Source organism: Elephantulus edwardii, unplaced genomic scaffold, assembly GCF_000299155.1.
Source record: "Elephantulus edwardii isolate Elephantulus edwardi_28Jun2011 unplaced genomic scaffold, EleEdw1.0 scaffold00210, whole genome shotgun sequence".
NCBI classification, from domain to species: Eukaryota; Metazoa; Chordata; class Mammalia; order Macroscelidea; family Macroscelididae; genus Elephantulus; species Elephantulus edwardii.
The window spans coordinates 5466813-5486746 of record NW_006399960.1 but is presented as its reverse complement, the minus strand read 5'-3'; the positions used below and the strand labels follow the sequence as shown (position 1 = coordinate 5486746).

The window sequence follows — 19934 nt, the reverse complement described above, 5'->3', positions numbered from 1 at the left end:
ATATGCACACCCATGTTTATTGAGGCTTTGTTCACAATAGCAAGGAGTTGGAAACAACTTAAGTGCCCATCAACAAACTAATGGATAGAGAAACTGTGGTATATTCACACAATGGAATACTATGCTGCGTTGAAAAATAAGGGACTCATGCAATATTATTCAAAATGGGTGACCTAGGCACAAATGCTGCATAGTGCCACTGTTGTAAAACAGGACTGACATCGGGGTTGGGGGAAGAGACTGAGAAAGATGGGATAAATAATGTATACTGCATTGAAACAGATGAGGAAGAAAACTGTTTAAAAGGGATATGTGATTAGGTATTATAGTCATGATAGGAGTCCAGAATGAAGGCTACATAATGGAGTGGACCTGGGGGGAGGGATTATAAAACAATGGCAGAATTTTTCTCTTACTTATCAAAGAGAAGAGTTTACTGGGGGTGGGAGTGTTGGGCAGGGAGAAAAGTGTAACAATGAATGAATGGAAATGCAAAGTCTCTGTAAATTTTCATTAAAATTAATTAATTTTTTTATAAAAAAAGAAGTATTAGGGGGAGTGAGGTTTTAAAACCAAAACCTCTTTCCTGGGAAATAATGAAAAGAACATGAAGAGGCTGTCTTTAACATATTTTTAACATGTTTTAAAAATTATAGACTCCATTTGAAATTAAAAAGAAAACAAATAGGTCTGTCTTAGAGAGCATGAAGCCAAGTTTCTCCTAGGAGCTCCTTCTCACATACTTTGGGCATGTGGCCAGGAGGGACTGATCCTTGGAGAAGGACATCATGCTCGGAAGGGTGGAGGAACAGTGCAGGAGAGTAGGACCCCAGATGAGATGGGTCAGTGAGGCTGACTCAGGCTAGGGCTGGGTTCAGAGCATAGGGTCACTATGGGTCACAGGTGACTCAGTGCACATAACAACAACAACAACATGTTATGGGGTTTGTTTTGTGGTTTCTGCTGTCTTTCCCCCCCTTTTTTCTTCTTCTACTAGTTTATTTATAAAATTCAAATACAAATTTGAACAAATTCTTTTGAAGAGCAAGCTATAGAGTCTCTTCTGCAATATATTTTGGTCTTTTCTTTTATGTCTTTTCAGTGACCTTTCCCTTTCTTCAGGTATTATGTCCTTGATGGCCCCCTGAAACTGTTCTGGTCTTTAGTTATTAGTGTCTACTGCATAAAATCTATTCTTGAGCTGCTTTTTAAGTTAATATAAATGATTAATTAATTAATGATAAATCAAGGTCATATTTTGGCTCCCATAGAATTCCTTAATTTTATTCTGCTTTAGTTTTAATGTAGATGAGTAATTGATTGTTTGTTCCATAGTCAATTCCTGAATTATCTGATTCAAAATGACCAATACCAATCCATCTCAGCCCACTAATGCCTAGGATTGTGATCTTTATGCATCCCGTTCCATTTTTTTGTCTTCCAGATTTCCTAGGTTCACACATTTGACTTACTAATGGATGTTTCTAGCTGTTTCTCCTCATTTTGAGCCTTACACAAGGGCAAAGGAAGCTCCTTCATCGGGTTTTTGCCATTTGTGTCATTATAGTTAGTAGACTCTACTTTGAGGATCAGCAGTTCCCAGATCACATTTTTAGTACCTTCAAGCCTAACAGGCTCATCTTCTGCCACTATATCCAATAATGTTCTGCTATTCCTAGGCTTTTCAAGGCCCTGCTATTTCAGAAGTAGATGGCCAGGTCTTCTTAGTCGTAGTCTGGAAGCTCTGCTGAAACTTGTCCACCATGGATGAACCTGCTGGTATTTGAAATATCAGTGGCGTAGGTTCCATCCAGCAGCACAGCAACACCTGAGCCACCATAGAAGGGCAAACTGACAGAGTAGTAATTTTATCTCTAATGTTATTGTGTATCGTAGAGTTGGAACTGACCCATAGTTGACCCATCAGTGGGTTTTCAGAGGCAGTTAACCACATGGGTGGAGATTGACCATCCTTGTCCTTTGGAGCAGCTGGTGACCTCAAATCAGGTGCCTTTGGGATTGCAGTGCAGCTTCTTGCCACTAAGCTACCAGAGCTCCCTTATCTCTAATGAGGTAGAAGGTATTACAAGCCACACCCTAAGGAAACTTTCCCTACATTGCATTAAGGCTGAGATGGGATTAAGGGGTATTACATTTCAGTTGGCTCATCAGCATGAGATCTGTTGTTGATAGAGTTGCTATGGATACCCACCTCAATAACACCTAACAACAGCAACAGCATGTGCCTGTAGGGTGGATGGTGACATAGTCCCTATGCAGCTGTGCTGCTAACCCAATGGCTGTACCTCTTTGGAAATTTGAATCCCAAAGCTGCTCCTCTTTCACAGCTATGAGTTTGCTTTGACTTGGCGACAATGACTTCATATCCATTTGAAAATTGAACAACAAATAAAGAAAACTGAAGAACTGGTGCCTTTAAATTGTGGTACTGACAATGAATAATGACTGTAGACCATGGACTGCCAGAAGAACCACCTCTGTCTCTGCTCCCTGGAATCAAGGATGGTGACACTTGGCTTCACATAATTTGGGCATGTGGATCATGGAGGGATCAGCTCCTGGAGAGAGACATCATGCTTGCTAAAGTTGAGGATCGGTAGGGAAAAAAGAAAAAACTCTTATTAAGATGGATTGAGAAATTGTCTACGACAATAGGGGTTGTACAGGTGGATTAGCATAGAGTAGTGCTTCATTCTGTTGTAGAGTCACTATGAGTTGCTGTGACAACAACCACATGTTTAAAAGCTTAAGGGGGGACCTTTCTAAACACAATACTAGTTCTCTAATCGCCTGGAGCAACTGAGGAAAATGGAATGTTTGGTAATTGCCTCCAAGAGCAGCTGCTCTCTTTGCCATGAGACCATCCAGAAGAACTGAACATTGTAATCTAGGATTCTAAAGAATTCTTAATAATAAAAGAGGACAACGCAGAAAGGAATTTCAAAGTTTCATGGACTTCTTGTTCCTTCTGAATTGAAATGCTCAAGTTATTGCCTTGAGATGATCTTTAGACCTTAAATTAAAGATCTAAACAAACAAACACAAAACTCCCCTAAAGTCTTCTTTAAGTTAGTTTAGTTTTAGTTTAGAACCACTTATGTAGGATCAACTGCCAAGAGCAACAAAAGATTAGATTGAAAACTTAGGGAGGAAGCGAGTTTATGCTAATTAAGGAGGAGGAACAACGTGCAGAAATGGAGAGTGAGAATGGCTGCACAATTTGAAAAATGGACTCAGTGTTACTGAATTGCATAAGTAGAAACAAATTGGTGAATGCTTTACTGTGCATAGTCTCAACAATAGCAACAGAAGTGACATTTTAAATAGTTGTGTTGTTGTTATATGCTGTTGAACCACTTGTGACCCTATGTACAACATCCCTAAACCCTGCTCTATCCTGAGCTACCCTTATCTTCTCTGACACACCCATTTCCCCCGTCACTGAGTCAATCCACCTCATCCAGGGTCTTCCTGTCTTGTCCTTCCCAAGCATGTCCCTCTCCAAGGACTGGTCCCTCCTTGCAGTATCCCAAAGTATGTCTCCAAGGAGCAACCTGGGTTCACCCGCTCCAGGAAGAACCTGTTTGTTCTCCTAGCAGTCCATGGTATATTCAATACTCTTCTTCAGCACCACAGCTCAAAAGCATCAATTCTCTATCATCCCTAGTCATTGTCCAGCTTTCTGATGAATAGCAAGTAATTGCAAAGACTCTGGCTTCTTCTACCCAGTCAATGTTAATAAAACCAGGTGTAACAATAAAAATGTCTCCAGACATTGTCACATGTTTGTTAAAAGGCAAAAAACACCTCTGAATAAGAACCAATGTTTTAGAGAATGCATTAGTTTCCTATGGTTGCCATAACAAAACACCACAAATTGGGTTGGTGGGAATAGGTATTTATTGCGTCACAGTTCCAACGGCTAGGACTCTGAATTCAGGGTATTAACAGAATCAATTTCTTTATGTCCACTCTAGGGGAATATTCCCTCCCTCAGGCCTTTTAGGAACATTTGATAATATCTAGAGACATTCACCCTCAGGTTTCTTTCAGCATCTAGTATCCCCAAGCATTTCTTGTCATTACTTGATTTTTTAACACATCTTCACATGACTACTGTGCAGACTAAAGGAGTAATCTGTAGGGAGTTGTCATGCTAACCTGAAGGCTATCCTTCTTCAACAGTTTGAACCAACCAGTGACTACAAGGGGAAAAGATGATTAATCTTCTGCAATGTGATTTACAGCCTCGAAAATAAAATGGACGGCCAGCTATGAGTTGATTCTGACCAAACAATGAGTAAGATATTCAGTTGCTCAAAAGAGAGATGTCTTGAGAATTTCAATGTGGATTGAAGCTCAACATTAAGAAGACAAAGATTCTAACCAGTGGGCCAGTTGGCAGCACCATGATGGATGGAGAAGGGATTGAGGTTGTTAACAGTTACATCTTGTTTGACTCCATTCTTGGCACCAGCAGTCAGGAAATCAAAAGACAAATTGCATTAAGTAAATCTGCTGTCAGGGACCTCTCCAGAGTACTGAGAAGCAATTATGTCAATTTAGAGACTAAGGTGTGCATGATCCAGGCCTTCACAAGTACTTGCTATGCATCAGAGAGTTGGACAATGACTAAGGATGGCAGAAGAAGAATTGATGCCTTTGAGTTGTGGTGCTGGAGAAGAGTATTGAACATGGAACTGCAAGAGAACAAACAGGTCTGTCTTGGAGAGGGTGAAATGAAGTTTTAACTTGGAGGCAATGATTTTGAAGCTCCATCACACATACTTTGGGCATGTGGCCAAGAAGGAGCAGTCCTTAGGAAAGGACTTCATGCTCGGAAGGATGGACAGCACAGGGAAGGAAGACCCTTGATGAGATGGATTGACTCGGTTACTGAGGTAATGGGGGTAGGTGTGTTGAAGTCAGTGAGACTGGCTCAGGACAGGGCAGGCTTCAGAGCTATTGTACATAGGGTTGCTATGAGTCACAGGTGACTCGAAGGCACATAACAACTATAACAACAACAACATGACCTCATGCTAACTAATTGCGTTCAGAAAGACTTTTTCCAAATAAGATCACATTTACAAATACTGAGGCTAGAACATAAATATATGTTTTTGTTGGGCACAATCCACCTCATAACAGACTCCTATATTTCTTGTATAGTAGATCTGAATTTACAAACAAAGGAAAAGAAAAAAAAAATCAAAACCAAACCAGAAACGTGTTGCCTTCAAGTTGATTCTGACTCATAGGGATCCTACAGGCAGAGTAAAATTGCCCTATAGTGTTTCCAAGATTGTAATCTTGCAGAAGCAGACTGTCATATCTTTATCTAGCATAGCAGCTGGTGGGTTCAAACCATTGACCTTTATGTTAGCAACAGAGTGCTTAACTACTATTATCAACGGGGCAGATCCACTGTCAACAAATTATCTCAGCTGTTATCTCCCTGGGAATGACTTAATTTCTCTTTTAGTTTTTAAAGGCCAGCTTTGCCACATTTAGAAATCTTGGTTGAGAGTTGTTAGTAGTAGACTGCGGTTGACCGCTTATGAATTTTTTAAAAAAATTTTTGTTCACAAATGTTTTGTTTGCAATGTTTACAAAATTATCTCTACAAGCTCTCTTTTTCAGGTTAGTAGCTTGATGTTTGACAGAGGTTTTCCTAAATGCCCAGAGCTAAAACAAAAGGAAACGAAAAGAAAACAAAAAAACAAACAAAAAATCCCCAACAACCTCTCTGTAGTTATTTGAAGATTGGTCACTCCTTCAATGTTTCACCAGATCACTTTTCAACTGTGCCTCAGTCTTTTCCCCTCTGCTTGCTCTAAGCCTTTTTGATCAGCCAAAAGAGGAAAGCTAGCTTATGGTCTCTGCAGGTCTACTCTAAAAATGTATCCTGTTCTATGGGCGTGACTTTCTAGGCTCCCTGGGCTTTTCAAAGTGCTAGACTCCAAAGATTCTCTCTCTTGAGCTTTTCTTCTCCAGTTTTGGCATGCTTACTGTTTATTTATCCCAACCTGTACAAGATAGAGTAAAAGGCTTAGAATAAAATTAAGTGAAGGGAAAGGCAACACACCATAGGGGGTTGATTAGACATTGTAATAAATTAACCACATTGTTGCTGTTGTTATGTGTTGTGGAGTCTAGATAGAGACCCTGTGAATGAAGTCTGCCCTATCCTGTGTCAACCTCATCAACTCTGGTGTACTTGAGCCCATAGCTGCAGCCACTGTGTCAATCCATCTTATACTGTAATTAGTGTTATAAAACAAAAAGTTTATGGATAAATTGTATTAACAAATAAATATTTATAAATCTTCACTTAAAAATATTAATAAAAAGGCTTAGGACCACAGTCTTGTTGGATAACTTAGTCAGTTGGTATAACATATAGTAATGATCAACATCCTAATTTGGTGATTAGTGTTTGGGATTTATTAAAATTTGGGATTTATTAAACTGTAAAGTTTTTAGCAACTATCTCGTATACAACTCTTGGTTTGGATCAAAAGAGAACGAAGAAAAGCAAAAACTAAAAGTAGAAACAAGTCCACAGAAATAACAGTCCACACCAATTGTAGTCTCTGTTAACCTTCCAATGGAAGAATTTGATGGTGCCCAGCTATCAGAACACATTAGAGGGTCCCAGACAGAATGAGAAAAATGTAGAACAAAATTCTGTCACCAGAGCTCCTTGATGATAACAGAGAACATTTATTATAATAGATGTTATTATAATTTACTGTTTTGTTTATTATTTTTTGTGTGTGTACCGTCAAATCGGATCTGACTCGTACAGGAAGAGATCGCCCCTCCTTCTCCAGTAGAGGATCTGGTGGATTTGAACTGCATATCTCTGCTATTGCAGTGCAGCTTCTTGCCACTACGCCACCAGAGCTCCCTCATTGTTTACTGTTTTAATATCCTTTGGAAGCATTTCCTTATTTCCTCTTCACAATCATGTGACCCTACCTCTTTCTTTCTCACTGCCTTTTAGCTCGTTCCTACTCAGAGCTAGCTTTCCAGTGGGTTTTCAAGGCTGTAAGTCTCATGGGAGGAGACTGTCTATCTTTCATGCTCCAAGCCAAGCCACTGATAGAACGGAATGGTGTGATCTTTAAGTCAATAGTGCAACTCTACCGACTATACCACCAGAGCTCCCAATGTGACCCAGTGTTATTATTTTGGTTGTTACCTTGTCCTATCCCCGTGCCATCTTCATCATCTCTGACACACTTGGGCCCATTGCTGCAGTCACTTTGCCAGTCTATCTCTTGAGGGTCTTCCTTTCTTTCTCTGACCCTCACTCAGCCTTTCCAAGCACGCTGTCTTTTTCCAAGGACTGGCCACTCCTAACCACATGCCCAAAATGTGTGCGATGGAACTTCACCATCTTTGCCTCTAGGGAGCACTCTCGTTGCATTTTCTCCAAGACATATGTTTGTTCTTTTGACAGTCCATAGGATATTCAGTAGTCTTCTCAAACACAACTCAAAAGCATCGATTCTTCTCCTATTCATTGTACAACTCCCAGCTGCATGTAAAATTATTGAAAAGCCCCTATAGGACAGAATAAAACTGCCTGCCCCACAGGGTTTCCAAGGCTGCAATCTTACCCAAGCTATGATAAATTGCTTCATATACATGTGAAACTGAACAATGAATGTGGAAAACAAAAGATGAATAGTGGCTTCTGAATTATGATGCTGGTGAAGAATGTTAAATATACCATAACCAGAAGGATGAAGAAATTTGTATTGGAAAAGTACAGCAAAATAATCATTAGAAGTGAGACTTCGTTTCACATACTTTGGCCATGTTATCATAAGGGGCCAGTTCCTGGAGAAGGTTACCATGCTTAAGGGTTGGTAAAAAAAAAAAAAGATCCTTAACAGATAGATTTACACAGGGGGCTACAACAATGGCCTAAAGCAGTATGAGGTTGATATGATTCTGAGGATGCCACAGGACAACAGTGTTTCATTCTGTTGAACATAGGAATCTTGTTTAAAAGGTAGATTTTTGGTCCAGTTTAGGTGGAGTGGAAATGCAAATTCTCAGCAGGGAGGGAGTTCAATTGGAATGCATTGAGTTAGGGAGCCCTGGTTTTAAATCACGGTTTTATAACAGGGGCTGGATGTTAAACATGGATGGGGCTGGTAGGCGTGGATTAACAGAAGGATTGGGGGGGGGGTCTGGAGGCTAATACAAGAGCAAGGACAAGAAAGCGTGAATGGCAGAGGATTTATGAGCTGTTTCTGTGGTAGAGGAGTCCTTGTGATAAACCCAAAATCGGCCATTAGAACCGATCAGATGCTCCCTAGGGGAAAGATGTGGAAGTGCGATCCCACAAACCCTAGGAAATCTTGTGAGGCAGCTACTTCTAGCCTAAATCATATTTTCTTATTTTCCCCACGGTTTAATAAAAACAAAACCCAACCAGGATAGAGGCGAAGGTCTGAGTTCTCACTAGCGCGCTGTTAGAACCAACTCTTGAACACCTAGGGTGAGCCCCCACGTTCGTGTTAAGAGATCCAAAGCTGGAGTGGTCGCTCAGGGTCAATTGCCGCCTCAAAAAGCCCGCAGAGCAGCGAGGGTCAAAGCCGGGAAGTGACTGACGTCAGGGTGACGTGGAACCCTGCCCTCACACCAGCTTCCGGCTACGCTAGGCTCCTGCTTCCGTCCTTCCCGCCCCTGCGCCAGACTCCGCCCCGCTCCCACGCGCCTCTAAGTGCTTCATGCGGGGGAGCGTTGGATGGGTGGGGGGGTAACAGCACAGGTTGCTGTCGGAAGTCCCCCTACAGGTTCTTCTTCCGCTTTGCCTAACGATTTCCGTTGGGGGCAGTCAATATGGACGGTACGGCTGGCTGGCAAAGCAGCTTCTGAGGGGCTGCAGAGGTGCAGCTTCTCGCCAGCAGCGGTCCCCCTGCTCCCCGCCCCCCCTCCGCCGCTCCCGTCCCTGGGGCCGGCGCGCTAGTCACTTCATGGGGGCGGGCCTCTGCAGCCCGCTCCTTGTTTCCTGTTCAGAGGCGGCCCCGCGGTAGGCGGCGACGACGCTACCCGCGCCCCCTTTGGCGCGTTGACCGAACGATTGAGGGCTGCATCTTGTGCCGTTGCGCCAGTCCAGACCCTGTGCCGCCATGGCCCCGGTGCAGCTGGAGAACCACCAGCTGGTCGCTCCCGGAGGTGGAGGCAGCGGTGGTCCCGCGTCAGCGCCGGCACCTCCTCCCCCGGGAGCCGCTGTGGCGGCGGCGGCGGCGGCGGCAGCCAGCCCAGGATACCGGCTCAGCAGTCTCATCGAGTTTTTGCTCCACCGGGCCTACTCGGAGCTCATGGTGCTAACTGACCTGTAAGTGCCGCGAAATCTATGCGTGCTCCCCAGCCCCCTCCTTTCCCGCCTAACTGCCGAGACTTGCACCTCCCTCACCCCAAGGGGCTGCTACTTTCCTTGCCGGGCTACTTAGTCTAGAATTTCTGAACTCCAGAGGTTCAGCGGAGTTAGAGAAGCTTTACATTTTGGGAGGGTCTTTCTGGGGATTATGCAGCAGAGACTTATGCGTTATTCTTGTTAGACTTTCATTTTAGCCTGAATCCCAATATTATATCGTTCAGGGGCTAGAAAGATATAATATTCGAACTTTTAAAAGAACCCAAAACCCATAGATGAGAAATCTGTTTTTTACAGCTTCGTTATCATACGTTTAAATATAGATTGTAAGTGTTCGGGACTTAGTTTGGACAGTAGAGATATGCAAGAAATGCGTGTAGAAGAATTAAAAAAAAAAACCCTGCTGGTTCCAAACAGTTTTTCTGTAACATTTGAGTGTTTGACGTTTTCATACATTTAGTGTAAGTTCTACTATTACTCATTGCTATTGAACTTAGTTTTTGACAGCCGACCTATTGCTATTATTTCTTGAAACATGAAGGGATTTTCTAAACCATTAAGCTATCCATGAAATGCTTTGAACGCGATTAGGATTCTAATTTCTTCAGAATAGAATTGACATTCGCTGTAGTGATGCTTTTAAAGTGTGTAAAGTAGACACTATCAAATGTGGGGCCATCTACTTCAATTTCTGCTTAATAACAGGTTCTGAAGAACTGTCAAAATTGTTATCTAAATTGGCTTTTATCTTTTATCTATTGTTAGACATCTGATCAGTGTTTCCAGTTGAAATGCAGTGGTATGTAAATATTAGACTGTAAAATGTGGCAAGTAGTTTGTCATCAGAGAGGTTATTAGAGATTGTTTACAGATGACCAAATGATTACAAATAAGTTCCATTTATTTCTATAGAGCACCTCTCATTCACTTTTGATATCCTGTACTTGATAGAATGGGACTGAAAGAGGTAGCATAAAAAAACCTGCTCCTGTCTCAGGAGTCTCTAGGTTGTGGAGAAGGTTAAGTTTAAGATTGGTGATTGGAACCCACCCAGAGGCGCCTTGTAAAACAAGCTTGACAGTCTGTTTCTGAAAGGTCACAGCTTTGAAAACCACGTGGAGCAGTTTTGCTCTGCACTCACAGGGTAGTGACAGCTACCAACAGCAAATGTTGATATCTGAAGAGAAACTTAAGTTGCTACTGCAATTAGATACAAAGTTATGTAGTAGCACACTTCTATTGTTACACATTTTTTGTTACATATTGTAATACTTCAAAAGTATCCATCAGGGCACAACAAAAAAACAGTTAAGAACTGCTGTCAGTGGTTTTCATAGTGTCAATTTGTTTTCATAGTGAATTTGTAGAAATTCCTTGAATTTATAGTGTGTTCCTAAGCATGACATCCTTTTATTTTTTTTTTTAAGGCACTACCTTTTTTATTTTAGGATATGGTTTATGAAGGGAGAAACATGTTTTATTGCCTTAGAATGAAAGTATAGTCCTATACCTTTTCTTTGATGTCTAGTCCTGTGTTTATTTTTCCATCATAGACTTCCCCACCAAACTTCAGACTATTCAAATGATTACATTTCAGTATCTAAGGGACACTTCAGTGTATCAAGTCCAGATCCAAACTCCTGATTCTCCAGAACCCTTCCAAAGTTTTTCTCACTTTCTCACTAAATAATATGTCTAATTGCTCAGGTCAAACATTTTTTTTTCTATAATTATATTTTATTAATTTTCATAAACATTTACAGAGATTTTGGGTTTCTATTCATTCATTGTTGCACTAAGGTCAAACATTTTTGAGATAATTCCTAACTCCTCATGAGCAAATCATGTTAGAATATATCTACAAGAGTATATCTAGAGTCACATTACTTCCACCATTACCAATCCAATCCAGGCCACTTAATCCTTAAGTGGTCATATTGCAGTAGTCTCCTTACTGCTATACTTGCTCTTCTGTTTGTTTGGTTTTTTCTCTTTAAAATAGGGTGATCTTTTAAAAAACTTCTCTGCTCAAAACTTGCCAGTGGTTTCCCATCTCACTTTAGGTTTAAAAGTTTTTATAATCACTTAAAATAAGTGACCATAAAATTTATCCTCCAAACCAGGATACTTTTTAGTGTTAAAGGTGTTGGTGTTAAGAATAATGTTGGAACAGCAAGTGTGAATTGAGATGATCTCAGTCACTGTATGTTTAAGGCTGTGTATGATCTGCGCTCTTATTCTTCCCACTTCGTTTTCTAATACTGTATCCCTTGCTTAGTCTACTCCAACCACACTAGTCGTCTTCATGTTTCTTGATGGTGCCAAGCACGCCAGAGATCTCTGTAGTTTCCCTGCTGTATTTTATTCAGGTACACTTACCAGAAAGGCTTTCTTTGACTGTCCTGAATAAAATACTACTCTGACCCTTCCCTTAATCTTTCTCATATTGCCACTTTATTTTTCTCTACAACACCACTTATGCCATCTGCATTATTATTAATGTCTGTTTTCCTTCACTGGAATGTAGGCTCCATTAAAATTTTATTTGTTTACTGGTTTCTTGAGGGCCTAGAACAGTACCTGGCACATTAGAGATTTTAACTCACCTGGGAAGCTCTGTGGCTCTGTGGTAGAAAGATGAACAGTTTCTTCCCATTTTGATACACAACCTCAGAAACTCAATGGAAAGTCACTGTGAATTTGAACCCAGTTGATATCAGTGAGAGATGCCTCAGAAGAAAGGCTTAGTAATCTGCTTCTGCCTGGTCACAGCTAGGAAAACCCTGTGAAGTGCAGTTGTACTCTGAAACACATGGAATTACCTGAATAAGAATCAACTTTGGCAGCTTTTTTTCACTCACTATGAGTAAGAGCCTACAGTGAAGAAGGAAGAAGTTCAAACTGCTTTGAAGGAATTGGTAAAAAATAAGGCCCCAGGAATAGATGGTATACCCATTGATGTATTTCAACTAACAGATGCTGCCCTGGATGTGCTCACCAAGTTGTGCCAAAAAACCTGGAGGACAACCACTTGGCCAACTACCTGGGAGAGATCTATCTATATTTGTTTCCATTTCAAAGAAAGGTGACCCAGCAGAGTGTGGCAATTATAGAACAGTATCACTGATAGTCACATGCAAGCAAGATTCTGTTGAAGATTATCCAAAAATGACTGGAACCGCACATCAACAGAGAACTGCCAGAAGTGCAGGCTGGGTTTACAAGGGGTTGTGGTACCAGGGATATTGTAGTCTGTGTTTTATAGATTATGCAAAGGTGTTTGTGTGGATCACAACAAACTATGGCTGACTCTGAGAATAATGGAAATCCCAGAACACTTGATCGTGCTAATGTGAAACCTGTACTGGGACCAGGAGGCGGTGGCCAGAACAGAGCAAGGAAACACTGCATGGTTCAAAATTGGGAAGGGTGTACGCCAGGGATGTGTCCTATCGCCACACCTTTTCAACCTATATGCAGATCAGATTGTTCAGGAGGCTGGGCTGTGTGAAGAGAAGTGTGGCATCAGGATTGGAGGAAGATTCATCAACAATCTGCGTTATGAAGATGACACAACCCTGCTTGCTGAAACAGGAGACCTGAAACACTTGGCTGTAGAAGGTCAAGGACTGCAGTCTTCAATATGGATTGAGGCTCAATATCAAGAAGACAAAGATTCTCACCACTGGGCCAATTGGCAGCATCAGGATAGATGGTGAGGAGATTGAGATTGTTCACAGCTTTAGTTTGCTTGGCTCCACAGTCTACACTCTTGGCACCAGCAGCCAGGAAATTAAAAGACATATCGCAATGGGAAAGTCTACTGTTAGGGACCTCTCTCCAAAGTACTAAAGAGCAATGGTGTCACTCTGGAGACTAAGGTGTGCCTGATACAGGCCATGATCTTTGCAATCACTTGCTATGCATGAGAGAGCTGGACAATGACTAGGGAGGCTAAAAGCAGAATTGATTGATGCCTTTGAGCTGTGGTGTTGGAGAAGAGTATTGAATATATAGCATGGACTGCTATGAAAACGAACAGATTCAGCCTGGAGAGGGTTAAACCAGGCTGCTCCTTGGAGGCAACGATTCTGAAGCTTCGTCTGACATACTTTGGACATGTTGCAAGGAGGGACCAGTCCTTGGAAAAGGACATCATTCTTGGGAGGGTGGAGGGACAGCAGAGTAGAGGAAGACCCTCAATGAGGTGGATTGATTCAGTGACTGGGGCAATAAGGGTAGGTGTGGAGACAGTGAGATTGGAACAGGATAGAGCAGCGTTTAGGGCTGTTGAACATAGGGTCACTGTGAGTCGCAGGCAAATTGATGGCACATAACAAAACAACAAATATTTGATTTCTTTTCCTAGATATTTGCTGAGTGAGTGAATTTCATTTTAAATGTCTAAGGCCTACAAGGATAATTATAAAAATCATTCATTAAATGGGTAAATTTATTAAATGGGTAAATTTTGATTGTTGTTGCAAATATCAAGAGTAATAGTCTGTTTGCTCTGATGGACCCCAGTGCCCGAAGCCAGCAGCAAGCATGGGAGTCTGTTTACAAGCCAAGTAAAGGGCGAGTCACTGGGAAAAAAAAAAGAAAAAGTAATAGTCAATTTTGCGTTAAATGTCCAAGTTCTACTGGGGCCATTCTAAAAAACTCATTATTTCTGTTGAAACTTGTTACTGTTATGAGGTGCCATTGATTTGGCTCTGACACACAGTGCTCAACAAAACCAAACCTGTACTATCCTCACAATCTTCTGTGCTTAATTAAGCTCATTGTTCCAGTCTCTGTCTCATTCCATCTCATTGAGGGTCTTTCTCTCTTTGCTGACCCTCTAATTATCCAAGCATGATGTCCTCTTCTAAGTATGGGCCTCTCCTGATAGCATATTCAAGGTATGTGTAATAAAGTCTCACCATCCTTACTTCTAAAGAGCACTCTGGTGGTTCTCCAAACGCAGATTTTTTTTTCCAGTCTTTGATATATTCAATATTCTTCACCAACAGCACAATCAAAGGCATCTATTAATTCTCCAGTCTTCCTTCTTATTCATTGTCCAACTTTCACATTCATGAGGCAGTTAACTTGGGTCAGGCACATGTTAGTCTCTAAAATGACATCCTTACTTTTTAGCTCTTTAAAGAAAGAGAGGTCATTGGTGGCAGATTTGCCCAATGGCGTTGATCATAGATCCAAATAAAACGAAATAATTGATAATGTCAGGCTTTTTTTATTTATCATATATGGGTCTTATTGGCCCCATTGTAAGGGTTTTTTGTTTTCTTTTTGTTGAAGTTTAATCAATATTGAAGGCTGTAGTCTTACATCTTCAGTATGTACTTCATGTCCTCTTCACTTTCAGTGTGCAGGGTCTTATCATCTGCATGTGGTAGGATGTTGATATTGTTGTTGTTGTTGTTGTTATGTGCTGTCGAGTCATTTGTGACTCATAGAGACCCTATGTACAACAGCCCTAAACCCTGCTCTATCATGTGCCAATGGCATTGCCTCTGCCCCCGATTACCCCAGTCACTGAATCTATCCACCTCATAGAGGGTCTTCCCCTCCTGCGCTGTCCCTCTACTCTACCCAGCATGATGCCCCTCTCTAAAGACCTGTCTCTTCTTACAACATGCCCAAAGTATGTCAGGCGAAGCCCCAGAATCCTTGCCTCCAAGGAGTAGCCTGGTTTAACCCTCTCTAGGATGCATCTGTTTGTTTTCTTGGCAGTCCATGGTACACTCGATACTCTTCTCCAGCACCACAGCTCAAAGGCGTCAATTCTCCTTCTATCCTCCCTAGTCATTGTCCAGCTCTCTGATGCATAACAAGTGATTGCAAAGACCATGGCCTGTATCAGACCCACCTTAGTGTCCAGAGAGACATGGTTATGTGTTATAAGTACCTAATATCAACATATGTATGTATGTTGATATTAGGTACTTATAATAAGTTTTTGATTTATAGTAAGTAACCAATGCTAGTTTAAAATTTACTTTTAAAGTTCCTATATACTGTATTTCCCCCCTTTTCAGGTAGAAACTATTAAGATTAATGTATTGATGTATAAGCAGTGTTCTAAGTATTCTATATAAGTCAGATAACAGAAATTACTTATTTCTGCCACTTTTTATGCTTGTCTGTGAACTACTAAATGTAGTACTTTAAGTGCTTTGGGGTTTTTTTTTGTCCCCAGATTTCTTGTTTTCCTCCCTTTGTCCATTCATTCTTCTAGCATACATATTTTAACCCTAGAGTTTAACTTAGCTGTGACTTTTAAGAGACTAAAATTCCACTTTTTTCCCAAGTTTTCAAAGGGACATTTATTCAGAATTTCTAAAAAAATATGTTCAAAATCTACACAACACTCACTCATTCAAAATTAAAAGGCCAAGCCTCTCTTTCTAGTAGTTTGAATCTACCAGTGGTTCATCAGGAAAAAGATGGGCAATTTTCCTGTGCAGTTTACAGCTTTGGAAACCCGGAAGAGGGTCAGCTATGAGTCAACCTGGTGGCAGTGAGTTTGCGTTTTACTAGGTCTTGAGACAAGGGGCAGGGCAGAGTTTTCCATTAGAGGCCTTTGAGCTTATGTTAATGGTAGTAACTTGACTCTTTAGCTGACCCTTCTTCACTAGGTTTCCAAGGCTCTAAATTTCTTGGGAAGAGATTGCCCATCTTTCTTCTGAGGAGCTGCTGGTGGGTTCAAATCACCAGCGAGGTGTGACCTTTGAGTTAGCAGTGCAACTCTACAGACCAGGCCACCAGCATTCCCTGTTAATGGTAGAATACTGTAATTTGAGAAGGGGGGTGAGATTGATTGTTGTATATCAACAAAACACTATTTCAACACTTTCTGCATGTATAATTATTTAACATTCTTCAAATTGTGCAACTATTCTCACTTTTCACCCTAAAATCATGGGCAGTCTTCCTGTGTGATTAACTGCCTCTGAAAACCTGCTGGAGGGTCAGCTATGGGTCGGTTCCAACTTGATGGGCATACTACAACCACCACCATCACTATCACCACCACCATTTACATAAATGCAAAACCCTTAATCTAACTACTCCACCATCCCTTTTTCTCCCATTCCTGCTAACCACTATTAATTTTTTGTTTCTATATATTTATTGCTGTCTTTTTGTGACTGACTGACTTTGCTTAACTTTTCAAGATTCATCCATGTTGTAGCATGCCCAGGACTTTGTTTCTTTTTATGTTGTTAGGTGCCATCAAGTGAACTAAGACTCAGAGTGAACCTGTGAACAATGGATTGGAATGTTGCCCAGCCTTGAACCATCCTCACAATCTCTTTTTTTAAATAGTTGAGTAATATTCCATTCTAGGTGTATTGTTGATAGATATTTTGATTGCTTTCACATTTTGGCTATCATGAGAAATACTTTCCACACTTCTGAGTATATTCCCAGGATTGGGATGGCTGAGTTGTATGGCAGTATTATATTCAGCTTTTTGAGAAACTGACAAACTATTTTTCATGGTGGCGATACCATTTTAGGGAGATCTGGTGGCCTAGTGGTAAGAAACTGTGCTGCAGTCCCCAAGGCATGTGGTTCAAATCCACCAGCTGCTCCATGGCAGAAGGATTGGTGGATAATCTCCTGTGTGATTAGCTGCCTCAGAAAACCTGCTGGAGGATTATATGTGAGTCAGTTCTGACTCAGTGGCACACAACAACAGCAATGTACCATTTTACACAATTGGACTTAGAAAATGCCAGGCTCTAAGTCATCTAAACTTGCCCTATCACATGATATAAATAAGTTTCAGTGCCTTCTTCTAAGCATTTGTACTTTAGGGTTTTTACCACAGACAGTAAAATTTAAGAATTATACTTATGAAGGAATTTCACATTGATTAGGAGGAAGTGGGGGAAAGGAGTGGCAAGTACTACCACTGACATGATCCTTTTAGGGCAGGTGGGAAGCACTGGAAGTATTGTGATGCTGCTCCTTCGGAGAAAAATCAGGCAATCAGCTGCCATGAAGATTGTTTGTTGCTCTTGAGTTAACTCAAATTCATAGCAACTCTATGTATAATAGAAAAAAAAAACCAAAACCACCCCAGCATCTTGTGCCATCCCCACAGATCACTGCTGTGCTTGAACTCATTTTGGAAGCCTTAATGGGCACTTCTAAGGTGACTTGAAGTTCATATCCACTAGGTGTTCTGCAGAAAAAAAGGTGAGCAGTCTCCTGTAAAGATTTATAGCCTTTGAAACCTTACATAGGGTTGCTTTGAAACCTTATGTGTTGCTAAGTGCTTGGGAAGGTGGAGGGTCAGTGAATGACAGGAAGACCCTCAACCAGAAGGAGTGACACAGTGACTGCAGTAATAGGCTCTAGTGTGTCAGAAATTGTGAAGATGGCACAGGATAGGACAAGGTTCAGATCTGTTGGTCACTATGGGTCGTGCTAGACACAACACCACCTAACAACAATAATGGCAGTGGGGTAAAGGACAATTTTACTCTCCCCCTGTGCAATTTACTACCTCTGAAAACCTGCTAGAGTCAGGGATGGGGCGGTTCCAACTCAGTGGTGCCTAACAACAAGATCACAGGATCTCTGCGAGTTAAAATCCACCCAGTGGCAGTAGGTTTTGTTTTGTTTTTTTACCCCAGAGCAGATGAATCCTGGTGGTGCAGTAGTTAGGTGCTTAGTCAGTGATTTGAACTTACCAGCTACTTCACAGAAAATGTGGTAAAGACTCTAGCCTAGGAAACCCTATAAGGCAGTTCTACTCTGTCCTTATATGGTTACTCTTAGTCAGAATAGACTCATTGGCTCTATGTTAGGGAGGTAGGAAGGGCTGGAGCAGTGTTTCCTGTTCCCCAAAGCTCTGATGTGCTATTTGTTTGGATGTGCATGCACATTCATGTTTGTCATCCTCTCTCTCTCCCTTGTGGCTCGTGAAGGAACATTCTCAGCGGCTTTGCATGTACAGGAACTTGCCAGTGGCTGCTTTCATCTGCAATCTCAAAATATGGCTTTTATTTCTGCTTCATTTTTCTGATCCAAACTCAATTGATTCCTTTATTACTCTTATCATAGCTTCGGCATCTTTTGCCATCCCTCTGTCTTTGCTAGGCTTTATAGGTAACTACTTATTTTAAGTTTCTCTTCCTAGTACCACCTCTGGAAATGGTTCTGGTTTTCCTGTGTATGTAGTGTGTGGGTAGGAGCAGGGAATTTAAGTGAGTATTCCTCAATGGATTGGACTTGAGGGAGACATGAAAGTTGTTCAGACCATTGACTCTTAGGCCACACGATAACGGTTAACAGATTAAGACCTTTCTGAACATCAGTATGTGTTTAATGGTGTAATTTGTCAGAGAAATGATGACAGTAATTGCTGGTGACCAGCATTAGAAAATTGGAAAAAAGAACAGAAATCAAAACCTGAGTGTAGCTGTTTTAAAGTAGCACAGGCCATTTCTGTATAACTGCTATGCAACATCATTAGGACTACCCATCCCTAGAGTGACACTGGTTCTTAGTGTGCTCAGTTTCCACTTTTCCCTATCTTAACAAAAGGAGGGATCGTAACTGGGAACCATGGTTCTGTTTGATACGGGGAGACTGGCAATGGAGGAGTCCTGTACACCTGTGTCCGAGACCATTTTGCTCTTAAAAGATTATTTTCTCTGATGCTGTATGATATGGTGTGCTAAAATGGCATTGTAAATGTTTGAGGTTCAGAGAAGTCATTTTGAATGGAGAGAAATGTTTCTTTGTTTTCCTTTACAGCCATACTGCTGGAAATACATATAAAGAAAGAAAAATACCAATTCTATAGTAGCTGTCTACCTAGTTTTTCAGAAACTTTAATAGAGTCAAAGACTGTTAGCACATTCTTATGACGGTATGCATGTAGTTAATCAACTTTCTTTTCCCCCTTCTTCTTAGACTACCACGGAAATCTGATGTGGAAAGGTGAGTTTGAAAAATCCTCAAGTCTCTCCCTGTATTGGTATGTATATGTATCGTGGGGCTAGGATTGGTGATTTTTCACCAATTTTTATGAAGCTTCAGTAAATGTAATTTCACAATCTTTGGAAATGCCTGATCTGGATCTTCTATAAACCATTATTGTGTGACTGACCAGGTCAAGTTTGGAGTGGATGGCAGTGGTGAGGCAATTGTAGATGATATAGTCCTTAATGGAAGAAGCTGTGGATCAGGCTAGTTTTAGAATGTTGGCTGCTAATTTACCTTTTGCAATAGTTATGCGATTATATAGCTTAGAAAATTGACGTTTGTCTATTACTATTGAGAGAATTTTTATTCCAGTGGAATCTGGGCCAACAACATTCGACCCATCTGTCAGTTGAGTTTGTTCTGATTCATAGCTACTCTCCATAGCATTTTCAGGGTTGTGAACCATAATGGGAGGAGACTGCCCACCTTTTTACCTTGGAGCAGTTGGTGGATCCAAACTGCTCTAGATGAAGCTTTTGGTTACAAGCACAAAACTTAACAG

General features: G+C 41.1%; 1 protein-coding gene across 1 annotated transcript in view; it reads left to right on the top strand.

The window, feature by feature from the left end:
• The first annotated feature begins 8876 nt into the window (after positions 1-8876).
• The window catches only part of MED14 (mediator complex subunit 14), a 99549-nt gene continuing 88491 nt past the window's right edge, over positions 8877-19934 (top strand). Inside the window, exons 1-2 of the mRNA XM_006897522.1 lie at positions 8877-9382; positions 19361-19387. Coding sequence (XP_006897584.1) covers positions 9174-9382; positions 19361-19387 — 236 coding nt within the window. The 5' untranslated portion in view covers positions 8877-9173. The remainder of the gene's footprint in view (positions 9383-19360; positions 19388-19934) is intronic.